Source organism: Ranitomeya imitator, chromosome 1 (genome assembly GCF_032444005.1).
Source record: "Ranitomeya imitator isolate aRanImi1 chromosome 1, aRanImi1.pri, whole genome shotgun sequence".
Taxonomy (NCBI): Eukaryota; Metazoa; Chordata; class Amphibia; order Anura; family Dendrobatidae; genus Ranitomeya; species Ranitomeya imitator.
In genome coordinates, this window is record NC_091282.1 from 937,782,668 (window position 1) to 937,804,918 (window position 22,251).

Genomic DNA, 22,251 nt, shown 5'->3' on the forward strand with positions numbered 1-22,251 from the left:
TGTTTTTCTCTGAAACACTCCAGAATCTCAGAGAAAGTCTGTGATTATATACTATATAGGAAGATATGACTAGTGATGAGCGAGTGTACTCGTTGCTCGGGTTTTCTCCAGCACACTCGGGTGGTCACCCGAGTATTTTTTAGTGCTCTTAGATTGTTTTCCTCACAGCAGCTGGATGATTTGCGACTGTTAGACAGCTTGATTACATGTGGGGGTTCCGTAGCAACCAGGCAACCCCCACATGTACTCAGGCCAGGGTGGATAAAAATCTTGATTTTTTTTTTTTTTTTTTTTTTAAAAATCAAAAAAATCAGATTTTTTTTGATTTAAATCAGATTTTTTTAATCAAGTTGTACACCAGCAAAACTTTGTCTTTTTGCAAATCTAATTGTTTTACACAAATAAAAATATTAAAACAGTTGATTATGAAACCTAATAATTTTTATTTGCACTATTAAACACTCAGAATTGAACTACAGAGAGTAAGTACTTTTTAACAATAGCCTATCTCTAACGTTTGAAGTAAGCAAACATCTTCAGTGAATACATCAGTCCTTTAAGCCTACTGTTTATTTAGGACTTTTAATAGGAAAACCAGTTGTCCTGCTTTAGCAGTTCCTAAGCGGTTTCGGACTGTTGTGTGCACAAAACCAAATGAAGAAAACAATCTCTCTACTCCTGCGGATGAAGCCGATGCAGTCAGTAGCTGAGTAGCTAGATTTATTATCTTTGCTGGAAGAACAAGTGATTGCGACTTCCACCAGTCCAGTGGTTTTAGTTCATTAACGACGTTATCTGCAAACATGTATTTTTGAAATGGTGCAGATTCACACTTCAATTTCAGCACAGTTGCCACAATGTCATGGTTAGTATTGGCGAGCCACTCCATTGCAGAGTTGATTTCCGCCTCAGATAATTTTTTCCCTCTGTAGATGGGATGCAAGATATTGGCTAAATAGTGTTCTTCTTTTAATGCTTGGTCCTTGCGGTGCTGTATTGCAACCTTTACATTGTTTGAGAGGTTCAAGCGATCTAGAGAACCTTCTAAATCTTTCCAAACTTCTGTGGCATCAGCTACGGTTGCAGTATCTTTCTGCATTTTATCCAACGCAATCGATATTGGCTTTAACCTTTCCCAAAGGTCCTCGTCATTTCTCTTCACACCAAGATTTAATACTTTGCTTCGTATATTAGCATCAATTTTATCCCGATGTGTTTCGCAAATGGACAGTAATTTTGACCAGTTGTTAATAAACATTTCCAAGCAGTCAGCCAAGGTATTCCATCTAACATCTTGTGGTAGAACCAACTTCAGTCCTCCCATTTCCTTGTAGGTTGCATGTGCAAAATGATTATTGCGGAAATATTTAACAATTTCTACAACATGTTCCTTGACACCCGAAATATGCAGGTCTTTTGCCAAAAGATGCAACAAATGGGCAGAACAACCGTATGTAATGACATTTGTGTCATCCTCATGTGCCAGTTCCGCTCGCATTTTTGCCACATTGCTTGCGTTATCAGTAACTAAGCTCCTTACTTTACATCCAAACTGTTCTTGGCATTGGTGAATTGAGTTCTTAGCAATTTCAAGTAAATATTCAGCAGTATGTGAATTTCCAGATGTGTCGATTGTGTCTGTAAGGTAAGTTTCACCATCTTCTGTTGTGACACAAGTGCAAATTATGGGGTCGTTGTGGATGTTGCTCCAACCATCCAAGCTCATGTTAACAACCTTGTCTTTCAAATATTTTGTACAAGCCGCTCTTTCTATGTCGTATACAGCCTGAAGATGTTTTCCTGAGATATCAAATCTACTTGGTGGTTTGTAGCCTGGTCTAATTCCTTCGATCATTTGTACAAACAATGGGTGCTCAACTAGTCGGAAAGAAGAATTGGTTGCAAATATGAATTTAGCAATTCATCAAAATGTTCTTTCTGGCTCGTCGTAGTCTTTAAGATGAATTTTTCTACACTTTGCACGCAAAGTTTTTTTTTGGGCTGCTTTGTTGAAGTTGTACCCAGATATTGATTGTCACGTGCAGCACAAGCCATATTTGACCCTGAAAGCACAGAAATTAAAAATATAAATCGACTGCGTATTTGAAGAAATATAACGAAAATATTTTGAAACAAACTTTTTGAACAATGTAATGGTCCTTGTCCTATAAGGGCTGTCTCAAAAGTTATGCTACTCAAGTTTTCCGGTGAAGTTGCTGTAATACTGGTAACTAATATCAGAGCAACTGAAAAAAATTGTCACAAAAGTTTTAAAAATGTTTTTTTTTTTAAAAATGGTCAATTTGGCAGACTTCAAAAGTGGATTGCAGCCTACAATAAAAAAAAATAAGCGTATACACACTTTATTTTTACTTAAAGGACGTGCACCTTTATTTTTTAAGGTGCAGTGTGCACATGTCCTCCCCCCGCAGCTCTCTTACCTCCGATGTCAGCGCTGCGGGGATCCGTGGCTTCGTTCTGCCCGTCCGCGAGCGCGCCTCCATTCATTTCAATTGCCATATAGTAAAACAAAAAAGATTTTTACTTACTTTGGGGTCCCCCCCTCACCCTGGCGTTAGATCGTTGCCCCTAGTTTCGTCTGTGTAACTATGGGCGCACATGCGCACTGCTCTCACTTCTCATTTTAATCGTGATTTATATTAAAAAAAACCTTTTGATTTAAATCAGTGATTTAAATCATGATTAAAATAATGATTTAAATCGATCCGATTTAAATAGAAAAAAATCTTTTGATTTAAATCGTGATTTAAATCATGATTTAAATCGGCGTGATTTAAATCAATCCACCCTGACTCAGGCTGAGTAGTAGCTGTAAATCATTCAGCGGAGGTGATGAAAGCTAAATCTCCGAGCACTAACAAATACTCGGAGACCACCCGAGCGTGCTCAGGAAAATCCGAGCAACAAGTACACACGCTCATCACTAGACGTGACCAGTCCTACTTCTACAGTGTATTGGTGGGTCTATCCCATAAGTGTATATAGGGAGATGTTAGTCACCTGGGTCGGAGAGAAGCCTGCCGAGGGACTTCATTGACTAGTCAGGATTTTCAAACTATCCTCTTTGCAAAGTCACAGCAATCATGCAGTCAGGCTCAGATTCATGCTGCCTGTGACTCAGGCAGCAAGACTCTGATAGGTTCCCTTTTAACTATCAAAATATGCTTTATTTCCTCTTTTCTTTTTCTCTTGTTTATAACGCTGTAAAATTAACGATTGATTTAAAGGGTTGGTGAGGATTGATTCGCTGGAACCTGTCCATCAGCCATGGCAGTGACCTGGCTACTGGACAGGAATCCTTTTTTGACTGCACCCTTAACCCCTTCCCGACCTTTGACGCCACGTAGGCGTCATGAAAGTCGGTGCCAATCCGACCAATGACGCCTATGTGGCGTCATGGAAAGATCGCGTCCCTGCAGATCGGGTGAAAGGGTTAACTCCCATTTCACCCGATCTGCAGGGACAGGGGGAGTGGTAGTTTAGCCCAGGGGGGTGGCTTCACCCCCTCGTGGCTACGATCGCTCTGATTGGCAGTTTCACTTTCAACAGCCAATCAGAGCGATTTGTAATATTTCACCTATTATAACGGGTGAAATATTACAATCCAGCCATGGCCGATGCTGCAATATCATCGGCCATGGCTGGAAATACTAATGTGCCCCCAGCCCACCCCACCGATCGCCCCCCCCAGCCCTCCGATCTGGCCGATACACTGCTCCGGCTCCCCTCTGTCCTGTGCTCCGCTCCCCCCCGTGCTCTTGTCCGCTCCCCCCGTGCTTCAATCACCCCCCCCGTGCTCTGATCACCCCCCCTGCACTCCGATCCACCCCCCTCCGTGCTCCGTTCCACCCCCCCCCCGTGCTCCGTTCCACCCCCTTCGTGCTCCGTTCTACCCCCCCCCCCCCGGTGCTCCGTTCCACCCCTCCCGCGCTCCGATTCACCCCCCCATGCTCCGATTCCCCCCCCCCCCCCCCCACGTGCTCCCCTCCCACCCTATCATACTTACCGATCCTGCCGGGGTCCGCCCGTCTTCTCCCCGGGCGCCGCCATCTTCCAAAATGGCGGGCGCATACGCAGTGCGCCCGCCGAATCTGCCGGCCGGCAAATTCGTTCCAAAGTGCATTTTGATCACTGAGATTATATCTCAGTGATCAAAATAAAAAAAATAATAAATGACCCCCCCCCCCCCCTTGTCACCCCCATAGGTAGGGACAATAAAAAAATAAAGAATTTTTTTTTCCACTAATGTCAGAATAAGGGTAGGGGTAGGGTTAGGGCTAGGGTTAGGGTTGGGCTAGGGGTAGGGTTAGGGTTTCGGTATGTGCACACGTATTCTGGTCCTCTGCGGATTTTTCCGCTGCGGATTTGATAAATCCGCAGTGCTAAACCGCTGTGGATTTATGGCGGATTTAACGCGTTTTTTCTGCGCATTTCACTGCGGTTTTACAACTGCGATTTTCTATTTGAGCAGTTGTAAAACCGCTGCGGAATCCGCACAAAGAAGTGACATGCTGCGGAATGTAAACCGCTGCGTTTCCGTGCAGTTTTTCCGCAGCGTGTGTACAGCGATTTTTGTTTCCCATAGGTTTACATTGAACTGTAAACTCATGGGAAACTGCTGCGGATCCGCAGCGTTTTCCGCAGCGTGTGCACATACCTTTAGAATTAGGCTATATGCACACGGTGCGGATTTGGCTGCGGATCCGCAGCGGATTGGCCGCTGCGGATTCGCAGCAGTGTTCCATCAGGTGTACAGTACCATGTAAACATATGGAAACCAAATCCGCTGTGCCCATGGTGCGGAAAATACCGCGCGGAAACGCTGCGTTGTATTTTCCGCAGCATGTCAATTCTTTGTGCGGATTCCGCAGCGTTTTACACCTGTTCCTCAATAGGAATCCGCAGGTGAAATCCGCACAAAAAACACTGGAAATCCGCGGAAAATCCGCAGGTAAAACGCAGTGCCTTTTACCTGCGGATTTTTAAAAAAATGATGCTGAAAAATCTCACACGAATCCGCAACGTGGGCACATAACCTTAGGGTTAGGGTTGGAATTAGGGTTGTGGTTAGGGTTGTGATTAGGGTTATGGCTACAGTTGGGATTAGGGTTAGGGGTGTGTTGGGGTTAGGGTTAGGGCTGTGATTAGGGTTATGGCTACAGTTGGAATTAGGGTTGTGGTTAGGGTTAGGGTTGGAATTAGGGTTGTGGTTAGGGTTAGGGGTGTGTTGGGGTTAGGGTTGTGGTTAGGGGTGTGTTGGGGTTAGGGTTGTGATTAGGGTTATGGCTACAGTTGGGATTAGGGTTAGGGGTGTGTTGGGGTTAGTGTTGGAGGTAGAATTGAGGGGTTACCACTGTTTAGGCACATCAGGGGTCTCCAAACGCAACATGGCACCACCATTGATTCCAGCCAATCTCGTATTCAAAAAGTCAAATGGTGCTCCCTCAATTCCGAGCCCTGACGTGTGCCCAAACAGTGGTTTACCCCCACATATGGGGTACCAGCATACTCAGGATAAACTGCGCAACAATTACTGGGGTCCAATTTCTCCTGTTACCCTTGTGAAAATAAAAAAATGCTTGCTAAAACATCATTTTTGAGGAAAGAAAAATGATTTTTTATTTTCACGGCTCTACGATGTAAACGTCTGTGAAGCACTTGGGGGTTCAAAGTGCTCACCACATATCTAGATAAGTTCCTTGGGGGGGTCTAGTTTCTAAAATGGGGTCACTTGTGGGGGGTTTCTATTGTTTAGGCACACCAGGGGCTCTGCAAACGCAACGTGACGCCCGCAGAGCATTCCATCAAAGTATGCATTTCAAAACGTCACTACTTCAATTCCGAGCCCCGGCATGTGCCCAAACAGTAGTTTACCCCCACATATGGGGTATCACCGTACTCAGGAGAAACTGGACAACAACATTTGGGGTCCAATTTCTCCTATTACCCTTGGGAAAATAAAAAATTGCAGGCTAAAAGATCATTTTTGAGAAAATAATTTTTTATTTTTATTTTCATGGCTCTGCGTTATAAACTTCTGTGAAGCACTTGGGGGTTCAAAGTCCTCACCACACATCTAGATTAGTTCCTTTGGTGGACTAGTTTCCAAAATGGGGTCATTTCTGGGGGATCTCCAATGTTTAGGCACACAGGGGCTCTCCAAACGTGACATGGTGTCCGCTAATGATTGGAGCTAATTTTCCATTTAAAAAGCCAAATGGCGTGCCTTCCCTTCCGAGCCCTGCCGTGCGCCCAAACAGTGGTTTACCCCCACATATGGGGTATCAGCGTACTCAGGACAAACTGGACAACAACATTTGGGGTCCAATTTCTCCTATTACCCTTGGCAAAATAGGAAATTCCAGGCTAAAAAATCATTTTTGAGGAAAGAAAAATTATTTTTTATTTTCATGGCTCTGCGTTATAAACTTCTGTGAAGCACCTGGGGGTTTAAAGTGCTCAATATGCATCTAGATAAGTTCCTTGGGGGGTCTAGTTTCCAAAATGGGGTCACTTGTGGGGGAGCGCCAATGTTTAGGCACACAGGAGCTTTCCAAACGCGACATGGTGTCCACTAACGATTAATTTTTCATTCAAAAAGTCAAATGGCGCTCCTTCCCTTCCGAGCCTTACCATGTGCCCAAACAGTGGTTTACCCCCACATATGAGGTATCAGTGTACTCAGGAGAAATTGCCCAACACATTTTAGGATCCATTTTATCCTGTTGCCCATGTGAAAATGAAAAAATTGAGGCTAAAAGAATTTTTTTGTGAAAAAAAGTGTTTTTTCATTTTTACGGATCAGTTTGTGAAGCACCTGGGGGTTCAAAGTGCTCACTATGCATCTAGATAAGTTCCCTGGGGCGTCTAGTTTCCAAAATGGGGTCACTTGTGGGGGAGCTCCAATTTTTAGGCACATGGGGGCTCTCCAAACGTGACATGGTGCCCGCTAAAGAGTGGAGCCAATTTTTGATTCAAAAAGTCAAATGGCGCTCCTTCCCTTCCAAGCCCTGCCGTGCGCCCAAACAGTGGTTTACCCCCACATATGAGGTATCAGCGTACTCAGGACAAATTGGCCAACAACTTACGTGGTTCAGTTTCTCCTTTTACCATTGGGAAAATAAAAAAAGTGTTGCTAAAAGATAATTTTTGTGACTAAAAAGTTAAATGTTCATTTTTTCCTTCCATGTTGCTTCTGCTGCTGTGAAGCACCTGAAGGGTTAATAAACTTCTGGAATGTGGTTTTGAGTACCTTGAGGGGTGCAGTTTTTAGAATGTTGTCACTTTTGGGTATTTTCAGCCATATAGACCCCTCAAACTGACTTCAAATGTGAGGTGGTCCCTAAAAAAATGGTTTTGTAAATTTCGTTGTAAAAATGAGAAATCGCTGGTCAAATTTTAACCCTTACAATTTCCTAGCAAAAAAAAATTTTGTCTCCAAAATTGTGCTGATGTAAAGTAAACATGTGGGAAATGTTATTTATTAACTACTTTGTGTCACATAACTCTCTGGTTTAACAGAATAAAAATTCAAAATGTGAAAATTGCGAAATTTTCGCCAAATTTCCGTTTTTATCACAAATAAACGCATAATTTATTGACCTAAATTTACCACTAACATGAAGCCCAATATGTCACGAAAAAACAATCTCAGAACCGCTAGGATCCGTTGAAGCGTTCCTGAGTTATTACCTCATAAAGGGACACTGGTCAGAATTGCAAAAAACGGCAAGGTCATTAAGGTCAAAATAGGCTGGGTCATGAAGGGGTTAATATCACATGTGCGTCGTCATGCCGCAATGACTTACATCAAGGCAGATAAATAAAAGGAGATCCCGTCCAGCAGCAAAAACATGACTGACGTGGCAGATGAAATTTATTCTCACAAATTGTGGAGCTGCTTATTCCAGAAAAGGCTAGGCTCACTACTAATCTGCCCAAGGATTTTAGTATTCTTTATTCATTAAATGTTTGTTTTTCACTTTTTTGTTTTTTATCTCTTGCCTTTTACATCACATACTTTTTCTTTTGATAGGGGGATGGCAAGATGAGACCTGGCCAGATGGTTGGACTGCAGTGACGAGAGATGGAAAACGTTCAGCTCAGTTTGAGCATACCCTTTTAGTCACAGAGACTGGATGTGAAATATTGACACGGAGATTGGAAGACAGTGGGCGTCCTCATTTTATGTTTTAGCATCCCCTTTGTTGTCTTAACTAGTTGATAGAAGTGGTGTGTTGACTACTTTACACCATACGTTTTTACATGACAAGTACCTGAAGAAATTGTGGGGTTTTATCACATCTGTACATATCTGTGATAGAGGAAAACACCATGTGGCTTGAAATATAGTGTTTGGCAATTCTTGAAACCAGGAGAAAACTGTTCTTTATGTATATTTTTCCTGCCTTTTTATTGCTATCTGTTTGTTTTATGAACCTTTTTCCCTCTCAGATTCTGTTCCTTGCCTTCTAATTTTCCACGGACAGAAACACATTTTGCCTCCACAATGACTCTTAATACTGACAGGTTGTATTTTACAGTGTGGGTATTGGGGTGCTTCATTTTTTTTTCAGTATGTTCTAGCTATGCATATGTGTTAGACATGTGAGACAATGGGCTGCTTTTCCATTCTGGCTGTCTTTATGCTGCTGCAGACATGTAGTAAGGGCAAATACGTGTCTGGACTCATGGAGTCAAATATGTAGATTCAACTTTTTATTTTTATTTTTTTTACTGGTTTTTAATGCTCCAGAGTATGGTGCTGATAAAGACCTTTTTTGCTTTACCAGAGTTGGCAGGTTTGTTTTTAGCATTAAAGCTCATTGTTGCTCAATCACTGAAACTACCCCACAGTGAAGTAACTTTGGCTGATTGTTCTCATCTCTTGGTGCCTTTTATGCTTGGAAAGCTGATTTTGTTCCTAACTAGTTCTTTACCATACGATCCTGGGCGGGTTTAATTTGACTGTTGTACTAGTTTGTCCCCATATTCGGGCTCTTAACACATTATGTACAATTTGCTCTAATATTGATATTTAAGTGACTTTTACAAATTAAGGAATCTTGCAAATCCGATGCATGTATACATTTTTACCGGATAAAAACTAACAAAGCTTTAGGTTTTCAACAATGTTTTTGTTCTTTCAATTTAATAATTGTTTGACCAAGTGACAAATTTGATTAGGCATCTTTGTTACCCTATTTTCTTTTGTTTGCCCTTCTTTAAAGAGTATCTTCATTTTTGTTTCTATTATTGATTAGCCTTTGCAAAATGTTTGAATTTTTGCAATTTACTTCATTACCATATTCTTCTGACTTTCTCTTAAACACCTTGCTGAATGTGCCGTTTTAACTGCCTAGTTGATGCTATAGCAGCAGCTCAAAGCAGCTTGTAAAAGAGCAAGAATTTCTACTCTCATTATTTACACTCTTCCTATATTAGCTTCTCTTTTCCCCTCCTTCATTTTTGGGTGTTTGCAAACAGCGCTCCAGTATGAATTCTTGCTAGAGCGGTAGTTCAAAGGTGCTTATAAAAGAACATCAACAAGGCAGTAAAAAGAGCACTTTCAGGAAGCATGACAGAGTATGACATAGGCAGTTAAAACAACTTTTCAACATGGTGTTTGTGAGGAGCAGCAAAATAAGGCAATGTACTATATTAAAAAGATTAATAACTTTGCAAAGGCTGATAAAATAAAATGTACCCTTAAAATATTTTCTTTCTACATGATATCTCTACCCACTAGAATCATATGGAGTGTAACCTTCTTTGCGAAGAAAAGGCTTTATATGCAAGCGTCCAGTCCTAATCCATGCTGATGTGTTAACATTATAACAACTTTACTGAAATAACAAAAATTATGGTTTATTCATTGAACCCATGAGAAATTTCATAAAGACTGTCTGCCCAAAGTTTTGATATGCTTTTCAACCAAATATTCTTGTTAAATTAAAATATGTTGACAAATTAAACAATTTGCCTGACTTGCTATTTTTTTGTGGTGAGAGCGAGAGAGAATGGGTTGCTAAAAGATTTAATTTTCTTGTTCAGCTTTGTGATCTCACTACTTGCAAAGTGCCTTCATTTTTTGTCCTTTACTTTTTATTCTCCGTTAAAGGTGCGTTTCGTTCTAGATTTTGCAAAGGACCTGTCTGCTTTGTTGTATGGTCTCATGGGGATCGGCCTTCCCTTCTGTCAAGCAGTCTGGGGCTGACACTTCTCAGGATAGAGGTCCCTCAGTCATTGTACAAGTGTGGCCTCAGGAGTATCGGAGGGGCCTTCCCCCATTTCAAGTGGTCTGTGTCCGACACCTCTCTGGCTGAGGGACCTCTCTCAACTGCCAGCCTGTGCATAATCTGCAGTAATGCAGCATTCCTGATGTGATGCTCTCGACATTCTATTCTTCTAACTGGTGTGGAGCCAGCACAGGTAAGTGTATTCAAGAGCAAGGCCTATGTACTTATGTTAGCCTTAAGCTTTTATGCCGAAGCTGAGCCTAGAGCCTCATGTTTTGAGGTTTGACTTCAGATACGCAGGTAGGCCTCAGACCTCTTGGCTACATCTCGTGAGTTAACTTCAGTTAGTTGCATGTCATGGTTTCCAAGGTTTCCTTATGACTAGGCTTGAGAGTTTGCGTCTGTGCCTCATGGCACCTCTGGCTTTGTGCCCTGGGCTTTGTTCCTCTGGCTGTTCCTTGTGCCTCAGACTTCGTGCCTCGGGACGCCATCAGCGTGCCTTGTATCTTGTCGTCGGCCTACCCCTGCACACTTTCTTTTGCCTCAACGCTGGTTATAGAGTCCTTGGGTTTCTCTTTCCCCCATGACTGCACCACGGAGAGAGGGGATCCGCCCACCAAGGACAGGAAACCTACAGATAAAAAGGCGGTACCTCTCTCTCGCATCAGTTTGGTTTCCTGTCCTTGATGTGGAACCTGCAGCAGATCTTACCTCAGATCGTCGTTGGATTCCAGGGCCAGTCAGACCGGTTCAGGCAGCGGGGGTTCCCTGCCTCGGCTAGGCTGGGCCACCCGATGCGCCACCGCTTGGATTAGTAGGTCTCGAGGGTGTGCGGGGAGCAGCAGCAGCGTTGCTGCTCCTAGGAAGGATCCTCACAAAATGAGGGGCTTCCAGATTGGCACCATGGAGCCAGCAAAAACCACCGTGAGGGGTCCCTCCAGAGGTGGAACGCGGCGTGATAATGCACGCCTTAACAGCGACATCAGAAATGGCGCCGGGCTTCCTGTGAGGTAACGCGCATGTGTGGACGGCGCATTACATGCTGGGTAGGCGCAGGGCATGCTGGGGGCGGCGCATTGCATGCTGGGCCGCACGCGTGCACACAGTGAGGTGCGCAATGCATGATGGTCCCTGCGGGGACGCACGCGCAGCTTCACTGACTGGTTGCCCTAATGGAGTCCAGCCAGTACTCCCCAGCAGCCATGAGTGACCCCAAACTGCAGGGATCACCAGCGCAGGAACCGCAGCAGCAGAAATGCCGGCAGCAAGGGAAAGGAGCCCCTCATGGCCAGCAGCGTGGATCTGGGGCATGGTCAGGATTCCAGCACAGCAAGAATTCTAGTGTATCCGGACCAAAGGAGCATCCCATAGTGGATATGGACCGTCCACAGCCGATACTGAGAGACACACCAGGTGGTGAGTGATCTCCGTGAATGCTCCGGCTAATAGAGCCTACTCCTTCTCTTGCTTGTCTTCTTAGGGAAAGAAAAGCTCAGGGAAGTCCAAACACAGAATCTGTGTGCTTTGTAAAGAAGATTTACCTACTACGTGGGAAAAGAGATTGTGTAAATCCTGTAGAGAGCAAACACTCTGCGAGGGGCTTCCAGGGTTCGCTACAGAGCTCAAAACATTAATTAAAACTCAAGTGGAGGATACCTTTAAATCCCTCCACGAGAGTAAAAACGTAAAAAGATCAGACACAAATCCCCCATCTCTGACTCCAGTGACACAGATAGTGGGGAGATTAGTTTGGGTTCTTCTAATTCCTCATCATCTTCATCATCATCATCCTCTTCTCGAGGGGGCCGTAGTTGCTTCCCATTAGAAGAAACGGACTCCCTGGTTAAAGCTATCAAAGCACCATGGGACTAACTGATTCTCATCCCAAAAAACAGTCCAAGACTTAATGTTTGGGGGGCTTGAGCAGAAAAAGAGTATTTCCGCTCAATGATAAAATACAGGCTCTAATTAATAGAGTGGAAAAAACCTGTAAGGAAGGCCTTGCTTACTCCCAAAAGGAAATATCCTTTTGAGGAACCAGCATGCTCCTTCTGGGAAAAAGCTCCCAAATTGGATGTAGCCATTGCTAAGGAGTCAACGTTTGCCCTACCTTTTGAGGATATGGGGGTCTTAAAGGACCCCATGGACAAAAAAGCGGACGCTTTTCTAAAAAGTTCCTGGGAGGCAGCTGGAAGGGGACTGAAACCGGCAGTGGCCGCTGCTTGTACTTCCCGCTCCCTGATGGTGTGGTTAGACCAGCTAGAATCTCCGCTCAAAGGGAGATCATCCAGAGACAGTATATTAAGTACCTTGCCAGTAATGAAAGGGGCAGCCGCTTTCCTGGCCGACACGTCAGCAGATTCCATCGGGCTGATGGCCAGATCAGCGGTTTTCTCCAACGCAACCAGAAGAGCTCTCTGGCTCAAATGTTGGTCTGGAGACCTCCAAACAAAGTCAAAACTTTGTAATATCGCCTGCGAAAGAAAATTTCTATTCGGCTCCACTCTGGATGATATTCTGGAAAAGGCAGGGGACAAAAAGAAGTCCTTCCCCATCCTGACATATCCATCTTACAAACGTCCCTTTCGGAGTAAGAGATTCAACCGTAGAAAACCCCCTAGAACACAGGACAGGTGGGAAGACAAAAAGAACAAAAATAAGGGGTTTATATTCAACAAGAGCCCCACCGATACCAAAAAACCCTCACAATGAACTTTCGCCCCAGGTGGGAGGAAGATTGTCCCTCTTTTTCTCAGCCTGGGAAAAGATAACCAGCAGCGCCTGGATTCTGGACTTGATAAGATCGGGACTAAAGTTCAGATTCCTCACCTTTCCTCAGCTGTCCTTCCTGGTAACATCTCGGAGAGCTTCTCCGCAGGAGCGAATAGCTCTGGAATAGGAAGTCGCAACATTGCTAGGCAAAGGGGTTCTTCTGGAAGTCCCTCCCCGAGAAAGAGGGAAAGGGTTCTACTCTCTGGTTTTTCTCAGGAAGAAGCCAGATGGGTCTTTCAGGACAATTATCAATTTAAAAAATGTAAACAAACGCCTGATAGTGGAACCATTCAAAATGGAAACAATAAAAACAGCAGTCAAAATGTTATTTACGCATTGTTTCATGGTATTAGATTTAAAGGACGCATACTACCATGTCCCCATTCACAGAGACTTCCAAAAATTCCTCAGGGTGGCGATCGAGATCGAAGGGGTTGTAAGGCATTTTCAGTTTGCAGCTCTCCCTTTCGGTCTCGCGATAGCCCCAAGGGTGTTCACCAAACTGATAGCAGAAGTCATGGCAGATCTGAGAAAACAAAACACTCTAATCGTCCCATACTTAGACGATTTCCTGGTGATCGGCAACTCTCCCCAGCATTGCAGAAATCAGCTGGAGATAGTCATGGACTCTTTAAAAAACTTGGGTTGGCTCCTAAATCTAGAAAAGTCCAGGTTAACACAGAGTCAGATTCATGAATATCTGGGCATCACGCTAGATTCCATCTCCCAAGAGTGTCGCCTACCCCAAGGGAAAATCCAAAACATGGCAGGGCTAGTGTCCCGGGCAAGGCAACTCCCCTCTATATCACTTCGAGAAGCAATGTCTCTTCTGGGATCTATGACAGCTTGTATTTCCGAGGTCCAATGGGCCCAGTCACATACGAGGGAACTCCAATGGCAGATATTGGCAGAGAAAATTTCTCTGAAAGGAAATTTAGAGAGTCAGTTCACCTTCTCATCAAACACAACCCTCTCACTAGATTGGTGGACGAGGGAGAGCACTCTGGGCCGCGGCCTTCCATGGGTAGTCCCAATATCAAGTGGTAACCACAGATGCAAGTCGCATGGGTTGGGGGGCTCACCTAGACGATCTAGTGGCTCAGGGGACATGGTCAGACGACTTAAAAGCAGTATCCTCCAATATGAAGGAACTACTGGCAGTGAAATTCGCGCTTATAGAATTCCTGACACCCCCCCTCCCCCCCCCCCCCCCTTTGCTCTCATCATGTAAGAATATTTTCAGACAACAGGGTGGTAGTGGCCTACCTAAACCATCAGGGAGGCACCCACTCCAACCACTGATGGAAGTGACACATTCAATCTTACAGATGGCACTGTTTAACTACAACCTAGCAAGGAATCATTGGGTTTCCAGATTTGTTAAGGCGGCAGAAAGATTTAGACCTCTACCCTTACGAAGGGCCCCACAGTGGGACTTAAATTAGTCCTCATAGCCCTAACTAAACCCCCCTTTGAGCCCTTAGAGGAACTTCCCTTAAGGATCCTATCCTTCAAAACCTCCCTTTTGGTAGCCCTTACTTCAGCCCGAAGGGTTAGTGACATACAAGCCTTGTCAGCCAGCCCACCCTTCACACAAATCTTAGATGACAGGGTAGAATTAAAAACAGATCCGGCATATTTACCAAAAGTAGCTTCCCAGTTCCATAGATCCCAAGAGATCTCCCTTCCCTCCTTTTGTCCAAACCCTAAAAAGAAGGGCAAAAAGCATTACACACATTGGATGTTAGAAGGTGTCTCATTCATTACCTGGAAGTTACTAGGGAGTGTAGGGAAGATGGGTCTCTTTTTGTGTGTTTTCAGGGCCCTCGAAAAGGCAAAAAGGCCTCCAAGGGTACACTGGCAAGATGGATCAGAGATGCCATACCTCAAGCGGGATGCCAGTTCCAGGCGAGGTTAAAGCTCATTCAACTAGAGCAATGGCGGCTTCCTGGGCAAAAAGAGCCGGCGCTTCATTTGACCAGATATGTAGAGCGGCTACTTGGTCTTCACCCTCAACCTTCTTTAAACACTATCGGTTGGACTTAACTTCTTCAGACCTTACATTTGGTAAAAGGGTTCTGCAAGTCTCTGCATTTGTCTCTGGTGCCGTCATGGGGGACAGAGAAAATGGTAGTTACTCACCGATAACGGTGTCTCTCTGAGCCCATGATGGCACCCGTACATTCCCTCCCTTCACGTGTGGGTGTGCACACTATTATAATGTTTAGTTAAATATTTAGCAATAAGCATGCGGTATTTCTATTAAGGCTTAGTAATGTTGAAACTATTAACCCTTCATGCTCTGTAAACAACTGATGCAGGAGAGAGGTACCGCCTTTTTATCTGTAGGTTTCCTGTCCTTGGTGGGCGGATCCCCTCTCTCCGTGGTGCCGTCATGGGCTCAGAGAAACACCGTTATCGGTGAGTAACTACCATTTTCTTGACCCAGATTCAGCTTCTTTTGCCTCATTCTTTGCAATTGGGCTTAGACAAAGGAACAACTATGGTTTGATTGGCCTAGTATTTAAATATTTCTCCTGTTTTGGAACAGGAGTCTCAATTCCGCTACTGCCCTTAAAGTGAACCTGTCGCCAGGTTGGCCAAAAAGAGATGCGGCCGTCACCTTTCATATATACAGCATTCTAGAATACTGTAGATCTTCCCCCAACGCGACAATGGGGCACAGAACCTCCACATAAGCTGATTTCACCCACAGATCATGTTTTCACATTTCGCCTATAGCTCCAAAATTTCACCTTCAGTAGCGTACAAGCAGAGAAAATAAAAAGCTTGAAGTTTGATTCTGGACACAGCTGGTGGTCTGCCTCGAGGCTTGCCTACTGCCAGTCTCAGCCCCTTTGCCTTAGGATGCCTCCCAAATGCTCTTGACTTAAAGTCCAAGGGGTGGGGGGCCAAAGATTCCTTTGAAAAAAATTAGTGTTCAAAGCAGGCAAACATGCATGAATATTTCAACTAAGGATAATGGCTTTGTACTGTCTCTTTTCCTGTTTAAACTGGGGCCATGATTAACCCCTTAATGACTGGAGCTTTTTTCGGTTTTCGTTTTTCGCCCCCTTTTTCGGAGACATAACATTTTTTATTTTTCCATCAATATGGCCATGTAAGGGCTTTTTTTTTTTTGCGAAAGGAGTTGTACTTTTGAACGACGCCATTGGTTTTACCTTGTTTTGTACTAGAGAAGCTTAATGTCTGTAGGAGGCACACTGGATTTAACCTTTTTTACCGGACGAAGGGGCGACGGAACCTTTCAAGGCTCCGATCTCCCCGAACTAACAGGCGAGCATGGGAGTTTTACCACTCCGTATTCTCTCTTGTGACATGGGATGCCACTGCCTGAGCTGATTTTTTTTTTTTTGGGGGGGCGACGGGCCCCTTCAAGGGCAAAGGGCACCAATCCCCCATCCTTACAGACAAGCACATGGAGTGTCCTCCACGTATCCTCTTCTGCAGCCAGGCCTATTGCCGGACATTCTGCCCTGCCCACCAGGTTTTACCATCGGCTGTACAGAGGCTCTGCATGGTGGCGTCCGTGCAGCCCCCACTGCATCACCACTGAGAAAGCGGATGATGGAAGGAGGCGGACGGTTCCTCTCCACCCTCTTATGTGGATGGTGGATAGAGGCTTCCCCAACCCTGCACCGTCCTAACCACCCAGGGCACAGCTAACCTGCTGCAAGCTGCTCCGCAATTCCCCTCCATACGGGGTAAGTGCCACCTGGGGGGTCGTTTTTTCCAGCGGTTCTGGAGGGCTCATCTGTCAGGGTCCCCGCAGGGCTGCTAGGCGCATTTTCCGGTGGTCCACGGCCGCGCGCCGGGCCGAAGCCATAAATTTAGTCCCCGGCTTCGGCCTAGTGCGGGCCGCATCCCGATAGGCCCCACCCTCCGCTCGCATCATCTTGCGGCTCCGCCCCCAGACCTGGCGCTTTTAGCTCTGCGAGATTACTTTCACAACCACCGGTGGCCATCTTTCTTTCTCGCCTCATTGGGGGATACAGGTAACCATGGGTGTATGCTGCTGTCACTAGGAGGCTGACACTATGCAAATAAAGAAGTAACTCCTCCCTGGCAGTATACACCCTCCGACAGGCACCAGGCAACTCAGTTTTTGCTTAGTGTCTGTAGGAGGCGGACCTGGATCTAACACCAGATCCGCATTTCTTTTGCAGGGATTTGTTTTGTTTATTAACCTTTTCCCTTTCTTTTTCAGATTTTTCCTTCAGGGTAAGTGTGCAGTTTTCTCACCCTGTTTTCCCCACTTTGAGCGATCGAGAGAGCAGTGTGGTATCACCCACATCGCACCCTCTCGGACCCGTTGGGCAGGACCTTGTCCCCTGTCACCCTTTCGGGTGTTCAGAGTGACCTCCCTCGGTGGCCGGTCCTGCCCATTTCCCCTCCTCATCCCTCTCCTCAGAGTGGGCTGAGAGGAAGACGGCGGTCACTTCCAGTGACCCTCTCCCCCTGGTTAAGGGTCGACACCGTCTTCTGCGCCGGAGAGTTTGTGGCGCGGGAAGGAGGACTTCTTCCAGGACCCTCTAGTCTACAAGGGATCCTGACTGTTCCTCATCTCCAGGTAAGGGATCTTCAATCAACAAAGCCCCCCTTCCCTCACACTGCCCGGCAGCGATCGCCATATAGCTTACCAGGCTTCCCCTGTGATAGGAGAGAGGGTCGCATTTTCAGGTGCTGGGACGCGCTAAACCGCGGGAAAAGGCTTCACATAACACAGGCATTCTTTCCCTCCTTTTTTTCTCGGTCTCCCGACTTTTCTCCTTTTTTGGCGCTTGAGCGCCCTCTGGTGGCGGCCAGCATTATTGCGTGGGACAGAAGATTTTCGAGGGAACACAGGCACCTGCAGCTGCCGCTGTCGCTGTTTTTTCGGCAGGCTCAGCGCTACTGCTCTCTCGAGCTCACCTCCTCCCGGCATTACTTCCGCTCCAGGACAAGGTAATATCCACCTATGTCCGACCCCACCCTGGCCTTTGTCACTACGGCCATCCATTACGCCTGCGCTTACTGTAAGAAAAAGTGGGCCTCAGGTCAGCCTTCACCCTTCTGCCCATCCTGCGTTCCTCCCACCATGTCCGTCCCTCAGGAAGCTCCTAGGTCCCGGGATGAGTGCACCCCCCCTCCCCCAGAGTGGGCTGTTGCAATGTCTCAATCAGTGTCCAACCTGACTAAGGTGTCTCAGTCCCTGGTCCAGGCATTTGAACGTATCCCGCTTCTCTAATTCCACCAGTGCCACGAACGCCTCACACGGCGATTCGCTCGCACCTGTCCTAGACCCTCACAGAGGCAGACCGGACAAAAGAGACAGAAAACGGACCTAATCTAGATCCTCGTCCAGTTCCCTGGATGGGATTCCCCTATCTGCCCGTTCCCCCTCCTCGCAGGCGGACGTCGGGTCTGATCTATCCTCTCAGTCGGAATCTGACTCTGATGCAGATCAGACTTCCGAAACACAGGAGATGGTTGATAGCCTTATTTCGGCTATCATTCAGACGCTTGATCTTAAGGAGGATGAAGCGAGCTCTCAGGACGTCGCCGTTGCGTTTAAACGGATTAAACATCCTTCTAGGTTTTTTCCTAATCACAGGGAGTTTGAGAACACTACCTCTACACACTGGGAAAACCCTGGCAAGTGTTTCCCTGGCAGGAAACTGCTTGACGTGTTATACCCTTTTCACTCCGACCTTGTTTCCAAATGGTCCGAGTCTCCTAAGGTCGACCCGCCCGTCTCCAGGCTATCCTTGCAGACGGTTCTGTCTATCCCGGATGCGGCTTCCCTTAAGGACGCCACGGACAGGCAAATCGAGGCATTAGCAAAATCTGCATTTGAGGCTTCCGGAGCCTCCCTCTGCCCTAGTTTCGCCTCGTCCTGGGTAGCTAAGGCTGTGTCAGCCTGGGCCAAAACCCTGCGCAGGGGCATTTTGGCCTCTGCTCCTGCTGAGGAACTGTCTGAATTGGCGGATCAGATTTCTCTTGCGGGAAAATACCTCATGAATTCCTCCCTTGATGCAGCGGCCTGCTCCACCAGGGCTAACAGCAACATTGTGGCCATTCGCCGGATTCTCTGGCTAAAGGCGTGGAACGCTGACCCCGCTTCTAAAAAAAAATCTCTCACTGGTCTGCCCTTCCAGGGTTCTAGACTCTTCGGTACGCAGCTGGATCAAATGATCTCGGACGCCAGGGGTGGTAAGAGTACCTCCTTACCCCATTCCAAGCCGAAACGTCCCTTTAACCGGAGGGGCCCCCAGTCCTTTCGTCCCTTTCGGTCCTTCGCCTCCTCAGGAAACCCCAACCAGGACCGTTCTTCCTCGCAAGGAGTCCAAAGAAAACCTTTCAGGCCTCCACCGCGCTGGAGAGCTAAGAGCCACCCTGCAAGACCATCTGGATCTCGGGGCCACAGGTCCTCTAATAAATGACGGGTCACCGCCACCTGGAAACCCCTCCAGGGTGGGGGGCCGACTTCTCCTGTTCTCAGAGGTGTGGCTATCGGTAGTCAACGACGCCTGAGTCAGGGAGATCGTCCCTTCGGGCTACAAGATAGAATTTTCTTCGCCCCCAGGAAGACGTTTCCTGCTCTCTCGTCCTCCCAAACAGCCCTCCCACCTCTCAGGACTTCTCCAGGCCGTCGAGTCGCTCCTCGCCTCAGGAGTCGTAGTTCCGGTGCCTCATCGCGAGAGGTTTTTGGGTTTCTACTCAATCCTGTTCGTGGTTCCAAAAAAGGACGGTTCTCTCCGTCCAATTTTGGATCTCAAGCGGCTGAACCGCCATTTCCGGATTCGGAGTTTCAGGATGGAATCTCTACGCTCGGTGATCGCGTCCATGGAACCGGGAGAGTTTCTGTGTTCCGTGGATATCCGAGATGCGTACCATCACGTCCCTATTTGCGTACGTCTCAGAGATTCCTCAGGTTCGCGATCCAGGGTCATCACTATCAGTTCACGGCCCTCCCTTTCGGTCTGGCGTCTGCGCCCAGGGTCTTTACGAAGGTCATGGCAGCTGTCATGGCCATCCTACGTTCAAAGGGGTTTCTGGTAATCCCAAACCTCGACGACCTCTTGATCAAGGGTCCGTCCCGGTCGGGATTGCAGCCAGAGCCTCCAGCTTACTCTGGACACGCTTCTTCACCTCGGCTGGATAATCAATTACCAGAAGTCTTCCCTGATTCCATCTCAGCGGCTGGAGTTCCTGGGCATGGAATTCGACACCTCTCAGGCTCAGGTCTTTCTCCCCAAAGAGAAGTTTCTTTCTCCTCTTTGGGGGTCAGGGCACTAAAGAGCCTGAATCCTCCGTCTCCCGCCTTGCCATGAGGGTTCTGGGAAAGATGGTCGCCTCCATGGAAGCGGTCTCCTATGCCCAGTTCCATTCTCGTCCCCTCCAGCTGGCCCTTCTGTCGGCCTGGGACAGGAATCCACTTTCCCTGGATCGCCCGTTTCGCCTCTCGCCCAGGGTGAAAGTCTCTCTCTTGGTGGGCGCTGTCCACCTCCATTCTGCGCAGGAAGTCATTTCTCCCTACCCGCTGGCAGGTGATCACCACCGATGCCAGTCTCCAAGGTTGGGGAGCAGTTTTTCTCCACCTCACGGCCCAGGACCGCTGGACTCCTAGGGTCCTAGCCCTCCTCCGCTGGGAGTCTCTCCTTTCAGGGAAACCGGTCCGCATTCAGTCGGACAATGCCACAGCCGTGGCTTACATAAACCATCAGGGAGGGACTCGCAGCACTCAAGTCATGGCGGAAGTGGCAAAAATTCTGCGTTGGGCGGAGGATCACGTTCCCTCTGTCAGCCATCCACATCCCAGGGGTGGACAATTGGGAAGTCGACTTTCTCAGTCGCCAGGGCATCGTGGCGGGCGAGTGGTCTCTTCTCCCCTCAATTTTCAGCCAGATTTGCCAGCGGTGGGGCGTCCCAGACGTCGACTTGATGGCCTCCCGGGCAATCCACAAGGTTCCCCAGTACGTCTCCAGATCTCGGGATCCAATGGCCGTCGGATGCGACACACTCGTGAGCCCGTGGACTCCGTTCCAGATGCCCTATCTGTTCCCACCCCTCCCCTTGATCCCAAGGGTCTTTCAGAAGGGGTCCCCGCACTCTTAGTAGCTCCAGATTGGCCTCGCAGGGCCTGGTATGCGGAACTGGTGAACATGCTATCGGACGTTACGTGGAGGTTTCCGGATCGTCCGGACCTTCTTTCGCAGGGGCCCCTCTTCCACCCGAATTCTCGGTCTCTGAATTTAACGGTATGGCCGTTGAGGCCGCGGTCCTGAAGGACGTGGGTTTTTCTCATGGCGTCATCCAGACTATGATAAGGGCGAGAAAACCGGCTTCCTCGTGTATTTATCAGAGGTGTTGGAAGGCCTTTTTCTGGTGGTGTCAGGACAACAATCTGTTTCCTATGACCTTTTCCCTTCCATCGCTTCTCAGTTTCCTTCAAGCGGGTCTAGATTCGGGTCTTTCCCTTAGCACCGTGAGGGGTCAGATTTCCGCTCTGTCCATTCTTTTTCAAAGAGACCTGGCCTCCCTGCCTCAGGTGCGGACCTTCATCCAGGGGGTCGCTCATATAGCTCCCCCTTATCGTCCTGTCAAGCCTTGGGACCTCAACCTCGTTTTGGACGCCCTCCAGCGTGCGCCCTTTGAACCGATTCAGGACATTTCCTTCTCGTTTCTATCCTGGAAGGTGGCCTCTTTGGTCGCCATCACCTCCATTAGAAGAGTGTCGGAGCTGGCAGCATTATCCTGTCGTTCTGCTTTTCTGGTCCTGCATCAGGACAAAGTGGTTCTTCGTCCGGATCCTTCCTTTATACCAAAGATGGTTTCGTCTTTTCACATCAATGAGGACATTGTCCTCCCTTCCTTGTGCCCTTCCCCGGTTCATTCCTTGGAGAAATCTCTTCACAAGTTGGATGTGGTCAGGGCTATCCGAATTTATCTCGCCAGAACTGCCTCTTTTCGTCAGGCCAATTCTCTGTTCATCGTCTCGGAAGGGCGGCGAAAGGGGCCCCCCGACTTCAAGTCCACAATTGCTCGTTGGATCCGTTCGGCTGTTCTGGGGGCATACCGTGTTCAAGACTAACGGCCTCCGTCGGGTGTGAGGGCTCACTCTACTTGGGCTGTGGGAGCTTCCTGGGCAGTTCGTCACCAAGCTTCAGCCTCGCAGGTTTGCAAGGCCGCAACGTGGTCATCCATTCACACCTTTGTC

General features: G+C 47.3%; 1 protein-coding gene across 1 annotated transcript in view; it reads left to right on the forward strand.

Moving 5' to 3' along the window:
* METAP1 (methionyl aminopeptidase 1) overlaps positions 1–9,998 on the forward strand; it is an 88,442-nt gene extending 78,444 nt beyond the window's left edge. The window contains exon 11 of the mRNA XM_069743611.1: positions 8,057–9,998. Coding sequence (XP_069599712.1) covers positions 8,057–8,217 — 161 coding nt within the window. The 3' untranslated portion in view covers positions 8,218–9,998. The remainder of the gene's footprint in view (positions 1–8,056) is intronic.
* Positions 9,999–22,251: the final 12,253 nt, after the last annotated feature.